The sequence below is a fragment of the Carassius gibelio genome, chromosome A25, assembly GCF_023724105.1.
Source record: "Carassius gibelio isolate Cgi1373 ecotype wild population from Czech Republic chromosome A25, carGib1.2-hapl.c, whole genome shotgun sequence".
NCBI classification, from domain to species: Eukaryota; Metazoa; Chordata; class Actinopteri; order Cypriniformes; family Cyprinidae; genus Carassius; species Carassius gibelio.
In genome coordinates, this window is record NC_068395.1 from 5,584,274 (window position 1) to 5,597,687 (window position 13,414).

Genomic DNA, 13,414 nt, shown 5'->3' on the forward strand with positions numbered 1-13,414 from the left:
TCCCTAAAGGGAAGGTGCTGAACTCTGAAATAGTACAGCGAGTTGGAATCGTTGCATCAGATATAAATGGACGCAGGTAAAATATGAATGTGATTCCAAGCCCACCAAGAATCAAGGGAAGGGAGGGGAAGGCAAGGGAAAATTAAGTCCAAAAGAAAGAAAGAAAGAAAGAAAGAAAGAAAGAAAGAAAGAAGGGACACTGAAAGCACAGTACGAACAAACAGAAAAAGCTGCAAAGGGGAAGGGTAGAAAGAAAGGTAGTTGGTAGAAAATACAAGTAGAAAGAACAAATGAAGGACCTAAAGAAAGACAATTGTTTGACAGTGCAACAATGAAATGTGTCATTCCCAGCTACAAAGGCAGAAACATATGAAAGAAATGCTTTATATGGCAGATTTCACAGTAAAGCAAACTCAGCACTACACCTGGTGAGGTCAGAATCAAATCACATCTGTGAAGCAGCAAGACCAGAACTGAGGAAAGCTGATGTTTGTGTGTGTGTGTGTGTGTGTGTGTGTGTGTGTGTTGGGAGAGATTGGGTGCCTGTAGCCACTGTAGATGGTTGAACTGCAGTGGCTACAGGCACCCAATCTCTCCCAACACACACACACGACTTACTGTACAGTGCATTCAGGTTAACATTTTTTACCTAACTTGTTCACTAGGAATCAAACCCACAACCTTGCGCTGCTAATGCAATGCTCTATCACTTGAGCCACAGGAACACTATTATACCATTATATAATACTATTATTAGTATTACTTCTACTTTTACTATTTATAATAATAATAATAATAATAATAATAATAATAATAATAATAATAAAAGTTATAAACTGTGATAAGTAATTAATAAAATAAAAATGTAATAAATAAAAAAAATAATAATTTGTTAAAAGAACTATAACAGCAATAATAATAATAATAAAAATAACAATTATTATTATTAGTATTATTATTATTATTATTATTATTATTATTATTATCATCATCATCTTAAATATACCATTGCAATCACTAAATATATAAACATTTATTAAAAATGATATTGAAACTATGAAAACAAATGTGTTATACATATATATAAACAGATGTTTTAAAATAATAAAACAAGCTAATGTTTTATAGTACTTCAGATAAATCTGTATTTAATTGTTTCCTTAGAAAGCAATATCCGTCTGTTGGTCGTAGCATAAAAACTCTCACTGCCATTATTTTTACACAACAATTAAGCATCTCAAGGATGAACCTCCAAATCATTCATTACACAAGATAATAATCCATGGCTCATGAATTCATGCCTTAGACTTGTAAAAGAGATCTCTGGTGGGGTTGAGTTAATCATTCTTTATACAAAGCGGAGCGGCATCCGTTTCAAACACACTTTTAATTGACTTGAGACACCACAGAAGTCGCCACGAAAAAAAAAAAAAACTTTACCAAAGGGTAAAAAAAAAAAAAAAAAAAAGCATCAAAATCTAGTAGATATACATAAATCACAAGAAGTGCGATGCGATATTGATGTTTTCGGATCAATTAGTCTTTAATAAGCAATATGCTTTGAGTCAAATTAAAGAAGTAACCTGAAGCAAAGTATATGAGCTCCATCTCCACAGAAATGAAGTCTGGAAGTGGAAAACTACAGCTGTCTATTTTATTGGACCAGAAGGATGAATGCAGGCACTGGAGATACAGATCTCTCATACAATATACACACACATATACTTTACACACATATTCTTTCTCAGATGTAAGGACTTCTGAGAGAGAGAGAGAGAGAGAGAGAGAGAGAGAGAGAGAGAGAGAGAAGCTTTTTCCATTTGTGTGAGAGCCCTGCTGTCAGATTTAAGATGGTAATAATGGGATCTCACTGTGAGCCCTCAGAGAAAGTTTAACTCAGACGTAAGATGCGGGCTGGAATAAGAATCAGGAGACAGGGAGCTTTAAACACCCTGCGGGTGTATCCTGCTACAGAAAGCCAGCGAAGCCTGGACTGGACTAAGATCTCTCCAGATATCTTTCCTTCGGTCTCCACGAGGAAGCATTTGAGGACACAACATAAAAAGTCATGTTCTGTACCTCCAGTAACATACAAAATGAAGACATAAAGTGCTAACTAACTGAATAGCCTCATTTACAAGTAGTACAGAAAAATACTAATGTTTTTCGAAGGACTTTGTGCGTTCCCTGAGCCAAATCTTTTTCTTTCACCACAGGAATAGATTAAGATTATTTACGCCTCAGTTCATATGAACAACTCCCATTCATTGCATTGGACGAGAACCAAAAGAATAATGTAAAGTCTCAATACCAGAGTACAAAACAGCATTTTCCGCCGCTCTCAGCCGAGACAGTCTGACAGAAAGGGCTACTGTTTGATTTGGAATAAAGGAATAATAAAATCGTTGAATAGGGTGACAGTAGGCCACATTTTATCCCCAGGCATGTACTGTTTTGAGGTCAGACTTGAGGGCCAAAGTAGGTCCAAGAAATTAAGCCTGATAATATAGCAGCATTTAGCACAATGAGGGAATCTGTGAAAATCTAAATTCATAAATATATTAAAAAAACAGTAATTGAATATTAATTAATATCATGTTTTCTTTATTATAATAAAAAAACCTTTTAGAATATAGAGAACTAAACAAAATATATTTGTATAATATATATATATATATATATATATATATATATATATATATATATATATATATATATATATATATATATATATATACACAGACACACACACAGACACACACACGTATAAATATATATATACATATACAGTGGGGATCGAAAGTTTGGGCACCCTTTGCAGAATCTGTGAAAATATGAGTAATTTTCAAAAAATAAGAGAGATCATACTAAATGCATGTTATATTTTATTTAGTACTGTCCTGAGTAAGATATTGTACATAAAAGATATTAACATTTAGTCCAGAAGACAAAAAAAAATGCTGAAATTATTAAAATAACCCCACTCAAAAGTTTGGGAACCCTTGGTTCTTAATACTGTGTTCTGTTACCTGATAATCCTCGACTGTCTTTCTGTTTTGTGATGGTTGTGCATGAGTCCCTTGTTTGTTCTGAACAGTTAAACTGAGCAGCGTTCTTCAGAAAAATCTTTAAGGTCCTGCAGATTCTTCAGTTTCCAGCATATTTGCATATTTTAACCATTTCCAGCAGTGACTGTATGATTTTGAGATACATCTTTTCACACTAAGGACAATTGAGGGACTCAAACACAACCATTTAAAAACATTCAAACATTCACTGATGCTCCAGAAGGAAACAAGATGCATTAAGAGCTGGGGGGTGAAAACTTTTGAACATGATGAAGATGTCCAAATTTGTCTTATTTTGTTGAAATATATTTTTTTTCCATTTAGTTCTGCCCTTCGTAAGCAACAGAAGATACTTGTATGTTTCCCGGTACACAAATTAAGTACAATTTACCTTGATCTTCAAATTCCAAAAGTTTTCACCCCCAGCTCTTAATGCATCTTGTTTCCTTCTGGAGCATCAGTGAATGTTTGAATCTTTTTAAATAGTTGTGTTTGAGTCCCTCAAATGTCCTCAGTCTGAAAAGATGTATCTCAAAATCATACAGTCACTGCTGGAAATGGTTCAAATATGCAAAGATGCTGGAAAACTGAAGAATCTGCAGGACCTTAAAGATTTTTCTGAAGAACGCTGCTCAGTTTAACTGTTCAGAACAAACAAGAGACTCATGCACAACCATCACAAAACAGAAAGACAGTCGAGGATCATCAGGTAACAGAACACAGTATTAAGAACAACGGGTTCCCAAACTTTTGAATGGTGTTATTTTAATAATTTTACCAATTTTTTTGTCTTGTGGATCTGTAATTCATTGTAAATATACATATATTTTTTTTTAGCAAATGTCATCAATTAATTGTATTCTGAACAGCCACTGCAAGAGAAGTTTGTCTTTCTAAATCTGTGATTTTAAGAATATTGCTGGTTTACCTTGACACTAATTCATTCAGATCCTGCCAAAAGGCTGGTCATCCACATTAAGAAAACTGCATAAGAGGACATGATAATGCAAAGACTCTCAATAGGGAATCGGTTCAACACTGCAGCTGGAATTGCTTACCAGATCGGCAATGAACAGGGTAAGGATCTGTCTCGGCACAAGAAGTCAGATTAAAAGCGCACACTGCAGTGATGAATCCTCTCATCAGCAGAAATAATCAAATGGCTAAGGTCACCTTTGTTGAGGAGCATATAGTGTGGAGAGAGGTGCACCTGTCAAACGTTAACTTTAGTGATGAGAGTTAGTTATGTGTATTTGCCAAACTGAGGAAAGACTGAAGCCCAAGTGCAGAACACTGACATAAACCCGATTGAAAAGCTCTGGAAAAACCTTGGCGACAAAGTTATGGCTAAGAAACCCACTACAGCTGTGAATGATCAATGTCATTATCAATGTATGCTTTATATTCTTGCAAAAATAGAAATGATACTGATATTCTTTCTTTTTTGGAGTCTGAATAACAGGGTACAGGCAATCCCAAGCACAACAATCATCTTTGTGTAATTTTCTGGAGATCCAAACAGCCGGAACGATTCGGATCAAGCCGGAACCAGCAGCCGGACTTCTTCCAGCACCATCCAGAGCTCTTCCATTCTCTTGCTTAATCAGCTTAATCTCAAATTAATTAGCCTTGCTAAAAAAGGATTGAGAGTTCTCGCTTTCTGTCAACAAGACTGGGGGGTAACAGAAGGAAGAGAGTGGGAGGGTGTACAAGGATTGGTGGAAAAAAAAGACAAGGGTTGCGGTTGTAAAACATGGTTGGGGGGGGGGGTGTCCCCATGGGAAACAAAATGAATAAGAGAAAGTCAATGAAAGTGGCATTGTGCCAAGGCAAGACACAGTCAGCGAACACGGCACGCATTCATTTAGAGCTCTGTCTGCGCAATACAAGGGCCTTGTGGGTACTCTGACATCGTTACCACTAGAAAGAGCCACTCATTACATTCCCAGTTGATGTTGAATGAAAAATACAACATGGAGACTCCAGGGACTGAAAGCATCACATTAATTATCCCTTTGATACATGAGCATTTGTGTTGATTGTAGTGTAATTGGTGTTGCATTGTTCCACACGGGTCTACATGTCACACGTAATGTTCATTACTAAGCCATTATATGACATCCGGATGAATCCTATTCATAATGACTTAGGTGTCAAAGGGGAAAATTTGAAATTTCTGGTTTTTATGTCAGAGCTGGGATGGAAAACAGGGTTGTTTCCCACTGCTACGGCTAAAAAAAAAACTGCCAAAATGCATCATGGTTAGCGAAACCGACTGCGCTTTGAAGGATTCTGAGAGAAGAGAGGAAAACAACAACTCTGCCAAACCCATCGGAGAATCAGGAAAGCATGACTGAGCCTAGCATCCTGCCATCCCAACACGTAACCAAGGAGACGGCTAACTACAGCGCCTGCTAACTGCTCGCCAGCAATGCATAGGCTTTGGACTTCAGACAAACCCAAGGGAGTCCATCCAGCACAGTGACATGAATCCTATTTAGAGACCAAAAGCGTGGCTGAAACTCCATCAGGCTCATCATTCCTTGAAATCGGTAAACACGACACCCATTATAACTCAGTTTAATGAACAATTAAATATTTACATACACATCTGAACTCCCAAAGAAAAAATGTATCAGTCCAACCCGTTTTTGCCTTGCTAAATAATTAAAAATTTTAAATATCCAAAAACCAAGAAGCTCAACTTAAGAGTTTGATTCAGAGCAGATTGTTAAAATAGGAAAATTTGCATAGCATTTTAGCATTTCCCTTCTTCCTACAAACAACAGTTTCTGGTATTAAAACTGAGTCAGTTAATGTCACACTTCACTAATAACACAATGTGCCAAGTTTCCTGCTGAATAGTTTACACTGGCTTACCTTTCATGCCAAACTTTGAGCGTCTGCCATATTTGTTGATTAGCACAAACATAACGACAAGGAGAACGCAGGCGAAGCCAGCCAAGCCAACTGCAATCGATACCTAGAGGAGCAGGAAACACAACATTTAATTTAATTGAAGAACCAAAATATGAAATGAGAGCCAGATTTATAACAGTCTAAACCGGTTTAGCACTTAGCATAGCTCTAGCAGCTCAGCAGTTATAAAGGATTACTGTATTTTTTTTAAACTGAATATTGGCATACTGCTTACTGCACATGGTATAAACTGTTTACTGCCTAATTAGAAGAAAAATCCTACATTGTTGTCACATTGTCTCATTACACTGCATGTTTAATTCACACTGTAAATGTTAAGTTATTTTTACTTAATATTCAAAGTCTATGCAAAAAACTCAAATGGGTAAAATAATAGGTCTCATTAACAAATTTTTGATGAAAGGCTGTACAGAAGAAGGTTTAGGTGTGTTTTATAAAAATGGCTAACCTCATTTATTAGAATTTATTAGCATTGCATCTTGGGAAATGGTATGCTAAGTTGCACATTTTGGCCAATTAGAGTCCAGCAACGGGTCGGGTACCCACATAAAAGTTGCTAAAACGGGTGGATTGTGACATTCCTAAAATTCACGGCGGGTATGCGGGCGGGTAGTAGCGCGGATGAAAAATATGTGCAATATTTGTATGTCTAAATTACCATTACACAAACTCAACAACAATATGACATTTGACCCATCACGTCACCACCACTGCAACAGTGTGACTTTTGTTGATGCTTCTCGAGCGGTGCGAGTAAGAGAGACTTTTAAACAGCTGGATTTGTAATTCAAGAACCGAGAACGCAGCTTAAACCTGGTCCTGTGGACGATATCCTTTATTTGCACATTAACCTTAAGCGAAAATAAATCAATAATTATTTAGCGTGTGTGATTTATCGTGGGCGCTGGTCGGGTAACGGGCCAAATATTAACAGGTCTGGGCGGGTGTGGATTACGTTTTTATATTATCACGGGTGACTGGTCGATCTGGTGCTGAACTTTGCGGGTACGGGCGGCCACGGGTCTCCAAAAATGGACCAGTGCAGGACTCTGTGGCCAATATAGGTCATCTGGGTATTCTACATGTACGCACAGATAAAAAAATATGCATTCTGTTTACTTTCTACACACTGCAGAAATAGTAGTATGCTAGCATGCTAAAACATTAGCTTATTTGATAATATAATAATTTGTAATGTAAAATGATATTTACAGTCTTTTATGAGGGAACTACAGTACAGGAATGACATAACTAACAACTTAAAATGCGTCAAATATTTCAATCTAATCTTGTGTCTCAAGCAGAAGGAAAAATGCAATTTTATAGCAAACCTACGAAGCATGTCTTGACTTGTTTATGTGATTTGTATTGATGTTGATGCCGTAATCATGAGGGGTTTATGTAATTGAAGTCATAAGTTGCATATGGCAGCGGTAGATTTGATAAATTGCATGAAAAGAAAAGGGCAAAGTATAAAAAAGAAAAAAATATTATAATAATAATTCAGGTTAGGTGTTGTAAGAGAGATGGCACGGCCAAGATATACTACCTTATGGGAAATACAAAGCATACAACTTAATATAATGTCTAAATGCTCCAGATAAACAACAAATAAAGACAATAAACATTAAATCAAAGCAGTCAAAATGCTGAAATAAAGCTATCAGAAGCAAAAAGCTTTTCCCCATAGTTAGGACCTCCAAACAATTGAGGGCCATGCTCAATCTTTGTGCTTGTGCCCGAGTAGCTATTGAAACCTTCAGATGAGAATCTCCATCTAGTCAATTATAGCACAAAGATGAACAAAAGTAATTTTTTTAAGCAGCTGTGAAACATATAAGGCAGATAGAGGAGGTAAAATGTGAGGGGAAAAAATGAACATGAAGAAAATATTTTAGAATAGTTTGTTTTCAACACCTCTGCCGTGTGTTCCTGGGAACAAGATGTTCAAGTAACCTCATTATGCTTCATATGAGTGCTTTCGATCTCAGGAGACAAAAATAACACTCACGCCAAACGTGTCCTCTTCAGGCCGATGTGTCATAGTTGTAACAGCTGTCGGAGTCGGACTCCCTAGAAAACAAACAAGAGTGTCGTTGTGTCCAGAAAAAGAAAGAAAGAAAAGGGAAAAAATATTTTTTTTTAACCACATGGACATACTGTACATAACTGTGACCCCAAAATGGGTAAACTACTTATGTTTTCACCTTTGATCAATTTAATTTATCCTGGCTGAAGTATTAATTTATTTTAAAAGGTGAAAAAATAAAAGATTAACACCAGAGATTTAAATGATGTAGTGTTTGTATAAAATTAATACAATTAATTTTTAGATTTTATTTTCCCTCCATGTCATTTTCAATATATTTTCACTACTACCTACGAATCTACAGACTTGTTAATAGAACACGCCATAACTTAGTTGGTTTTGTCAAACCAGCCTTTAAAAGGTGATGGGTGTTTTGTGTTTACTCAGAGTAACCATTTTAAGACAAAAAAATTCTAATTCTGCTCCTGAAGGGCCACTCTGCTGTATAATTTATCTTACTGGAAGTTTCCAGTATCCGAAGACCTTGATTTTCTTGTTCAGGTGTGTTTAATCAGGGCTGGAGCTAAACTCAGCTGGAAGGTGGCCCTCAAGGAGCAGGACTACACAACTTCTAGTTTTAAGAGAACTGTTGGGGATTATTCACTAAATATGTCTTGGGGCAAATACTGTTTGATTAGACTGTTGCAAGGTTACTGCCATTTCGTTAGGGAGTCTGATTGTAGATTAAGGAGCTGCTTTTATTCATATAGTATCGAGCCGAACCCTAAGGCTGTTCATGGTTAGCCCTAGCCATCTAACTTCATCCAGAGCTCTGACAGTATCAGTCTGTCATTCGCAGTTTCCGTGCCTCAACTTGATTAAATATTGTTAATTAGGGTGATATCAGTATAATAAACATTCTCGTGAAGGTCAGTAATCGTCTCTCGGACAGTTTCTTGTTGTAAAGGATCAGATTTTTCTCCCATACTGACAGATATTGGTCACTTTACGCCAAAAATACAAAACAGGTCTAATAACAGCATGCCCAACTATGGCGGCCGGCCATCTGAGAATAAGGCCGAGGTAATTGTTTGGAGGGTAGTTGTTTGTTCAGTGCACAGACCAAATGATGTGTTTCTAAATCATTCTTTGTTTTATGATAAACAAACCTAATAAAGAAGTTACAAAAATTCATGCAGCAAACAATTAAAGGGAGAAACTCACCATATTCTGTGTAGTCTACTGAGAAAAGAGGGGGAAAACACACAGTTGTATATGAAAACACATTTTTAAAACGTTATTATACTATGATTAGCATTTACCCTTCAGTGCATTTCTTGTGCAATTATGGTAATGTATATATATATATATATATATATATATATATATATATATATATATATATATATATATGTGTGTGTGTGTGTGTGTGTGTGTGTGTGTAAACATTACCATAATTGCAGTGTTTAACATGCAATTAAACTTTAAAGGAAATTGATGTGGAATCAGACATGAGGGTTTCATATGATTTGCATGTATATATATATTTGTGCACACAATTAAAGTGCTGCGAGGTCAAAAAATTGTGTTTGGTACCATTTATTTCTTATATTTCTGAATGAAATCCCTAATGCCCACCAAGAAAACTTTTTTATCATAAACACTGTAAAAATAGTAATATTGTGAAAACGTATTAACGTTTAAAACAACTTGTTTATTATTATTTTAATATATTTAAAATTTTGCGTGTGTGTTCTGAAAACTAAAACATTTTTATGAAAACTGGTTTTGGTCAGTTAAAATGTATCCTTGCTTAAGCATTCACTTCTATGAAAAAAACAAATCATACTGACCACTTTTTATGCCAATATTAAAAACAATGAAGAAAACATTTTGTATTTAATACTAAATTGTCCACAATCATCATCATCATCAATTCATAAATTAATTTGATAAAAATGTTTTGTTTAAAATCAAAAATTTACAACCCTTTTCATATAAAAAAAAAATATATATATATATATACATACTGTTTCTCAACTCAACATCTGTGACCTAACAGCTCTAATCATTGAAACACTAATCATACACATCCACCAATACAAGAGAATGTGACTCTTGTTTGTTTTGTTTTTTTGTTTTTTTTTGATAACACAGTCAAGGTAGTTACTTTTGCATTCTTTTGTCCACTTTTATGGGGAAAAACATTTTCAGTTGTAACTGACAGTTCACTCACTGGGAAAACATTATGTAACTGTAGGTTTTAAAATAACAGGCAACGTAATAGTGTAGAAATGAGTCACGTACCATCAAAGGGTGGCTGAAGAAAGTGGGCGTACACAGTTTTGACAGCCACGCCCAGGAAGTTGCTGGCCTCCAGAGTGTAATTCCCATTGTTGTGGTGTGTGGGGTTTTTGAATAAGAGGCATCCCTCTAAGTTGTCCAGATAGACATCCATTTTTGGTGTAACATAGTCTGTCGGCTTGATCTCCCTGCCATTATAGTACCAGCGGAGGGTGGGCAGGGGGTTTGCACGCACCGTGAAGACCATACACGTGTCATGCCTCTTCTCTGGCTCCTCAAACTTAATGATGACAGGAGGGACTGCAGGAGAGAAATAAAATAATTTTATACAGAAAGGATTAAATACTTTGTGTTACCATCCAACCTAAATTCAAAAATCAATGACAATGTATTATTATAAACTGCGTTTATGCAAGAGTGGGAGTTTGGCCTCTAGAGCACAGGTGGATTGTATGAAGCCTCATGGACTGTTGGCTAAACGTCTAATGCATATGGGACACAAAAATGGAAACACTTCAGGGATGTCAAAGTCAAAGTGTTCTTTAACGTTCCACCTGGAAACAAAGATACCATGGGCACCAAACCCCCTCATGAAAGAAGAAAGCCGCTGTGTTTTCAACTGTGACGACGAGCGCTTATCTGGAACAGCTAAATGCTGGATTTTCAAAAGTATGTGAAATATTTAAAGTTTGTGGCATAGAATCTTTAAAATACGTCTGAGAGTTTTACTCACCGGTCTGATTTGTGGAAACATTTCCAAATTTGAAGCGTGACGATGAATGAAATGATCTGTGATTAGTTGTTTGAAATGTTAGTCAAACGGCCTCATAGAAGGGGCCTTGGCCAATGAAAGACGCCATGAATTCCAGACCTTCAGTCTTCCTCATTACATTACATTATTCAACTAGTTTTTTATCCAAAGCTACTTACAATTGCTATATATGTCAGAGGTCGCATGCCTCTGGAGCAACTAGGGGTTAAGTGTCTTACTCAGGGACACATTGGTGTCTCACAGTGGATTCAAACCCGTGTCTCTCACACCAAAGGCATGTGTCTTATCCACTGCGCCATCAGCACCCCATTTTCAGCCCATAAACTTTTCCATCATCTTTTTCTGCCCACTGCATTTTTGATGGCAACTCAAACATGAGTTACCGTAAATATGTCTATATCATATTATGATGCGTAAATATGTCGTCCATATTATACTTTCATCAGGGATCGAATCAGTGATTTGATAAATACAGAATTCTTACATGAAAACACAAATTTCTTCTAGAATAAGTTATTAATATAATATATAAAATGTAAAAAAATAAATGTAATAATACAGTAATATTCAAATGTTTGAAGTCTGCATGATTTATTTTTTTTTTTTAGCAAGGACACATTAAATTGATCAAAAGTGTCAGTAAATCCATATATAATGTAAAAAAAAATTTTTTTTTCAACTAAATGCTATTTGAACTATCACAGGATCCACAAAACCTTCAGTAGCAAAACTGTCTTATAGACTGATAATAATAAATGTTGCTTGAGCAAGAAATTAGGATGATTTCTGAAGAATGGACTGGACTGGAGAGATTTTTTCAATCAAATACATACATACTTAGTGTGCATAAAAGACTTAGTGTACTTAGTGTGCATAAAATAAAAATAAAAAACCTTTTGGAAATCTTGCCGACCCCAAACTTTCTAATGGTAATGTACATATAAAACTTTTATCTGATTAACATTCTCTATTTTATTTATTTATTAAAATTTTGCTCCAGCCTTAAAGCTGCGGTAAGGAACTTTTGACGCTCTAGCGGTTAATAAACAGAACTGCTTGCGTCTTGAGGAAGAACATCGTAGCCGGAACTACTTCTCTCTGTTTATGTCTATGAAGAATCACAAAGGTACTGGGTTACTCCGCCGCGGTACCCCCGAAGCAATCTAAAATAGTCAGAATATAAACACTTATTATAGGTGCACCCTAGTGATTCAGGACAAGCTAAAAACACGGTTTGGAAAATGGATTCATGGTGTACTTACTTATTATATACATTTTTCTACATTTTGAACACAAACAAAGTTACGGACCGCAGCTCTGATTGGTTATTTTTTTACCGGGAGCGCATGACTTTCTGCAAATGGCAATAGGACCACTGGGAGGAGCCAGAGGAGCTTGATTTTTTTCACAGATTATCTGTCTCATATTCTATTGTCAGGACATAATGACAGGTTTAACAAATATGAAAAAAATATATATTTACATAAGTTACCTACTGCAGCTTTAAGGATTGTGAGAGAGAGAAAGAGAGAGACTGACTGACTTCCTCCTATTTCCACAGAATTTGCCACTCTTAGCAAATCTTACAGAGTCAATAAATATTGAGTGTGGGAAGAATCATGTTGCACTGTTGTTGGCCAACACCATTCAGTATAAATGTAAATACTGATGCAACACTGCAGCCTCACATTACATTGTAATTTTATCTTGCTGTGTTCTTTAAAGGTCTTTAATTGCCTTACTTCATTCCAAGTGGGTGGAAACAGCTGTTGTTGGATATTGTGATGCTGTATTGTGTTTTCTTACTGTATCCATAGTTATTGTTCATTTTTTCAATTTGTTTTTTTATTTTATTTATGTCAAAGCATCACAGGCTTTACAGGTACATCTGAAAACAATTGAATTCATATTTTATTTTAATATTATTTAATATAATTTATGGAATTTTAACACAAAGGCACAAGTAAATTCAAAGTGGTCTTCATTTAGTAGGTCTTCTTGCTGGTTAGTCAGTTCTGGAGTTAAGATTTATGTATTGCTTCATTTAATTACTGTTTATTGTATATAATCCTGTTGTGTTTCTTACTGGAGCCACATCTTTATATATTATCCTTATTTGAGGCAGAGTCTGTCATTGTTCTCGGCCTTTTCACTTTTTTGGATTTGTTTGGTTTGATTCTCAGGGTTACTATTTACATTTTGATTAGAGGCATAGTTTCTTTTTGCTCATTTTCATGAGTAGCCTATTGCCTCAGGGTTGTTGTTTCTTTCATTTTCTTTTTCATTTGGGATACTATTTTT

At 35.7% G+C, this 13,414-nt stretch overlaps 1 protein-coding gene across 3 annotated transcripts in view; it reads right to left on the reverse strand.

The window, feature by feature from the left end:
• LOC127947250 (NT-3 growth factor receptor-like) overlaps positions 1-13,414 on the reverse strand; it is a 248,372-nt gene that overhangs the window by 78,769 nt on the left and 156,189 nt on the right. For 2 of the 3 annotated variants that reach the window (XM_052544244.1, XM_052544242.1), the window contains 4 exons: positions 10,345-10,641; positions 9,262-9,279; positions 8,020-8,081; positions 5,949-6,051 (listed from right to left, as the gene is read on the reverse strand). In XM_052544244.1, the coding sequence (XP_052400204.1) occupies positions 5,949-6,051; positions 8,020-8,081; positions 9,262-9,279; positions 10,345-10,641 (480 nt within the window). The remainder of the gene's footprint in view (positions 1-5,948; positions 6,052-8,019; positions 8,082-9,261; positions 9,280-10,344; positions 10,642-13,414) is intronic. The other variant, XM_052544243.1, reaches the window with a different exon arrangement.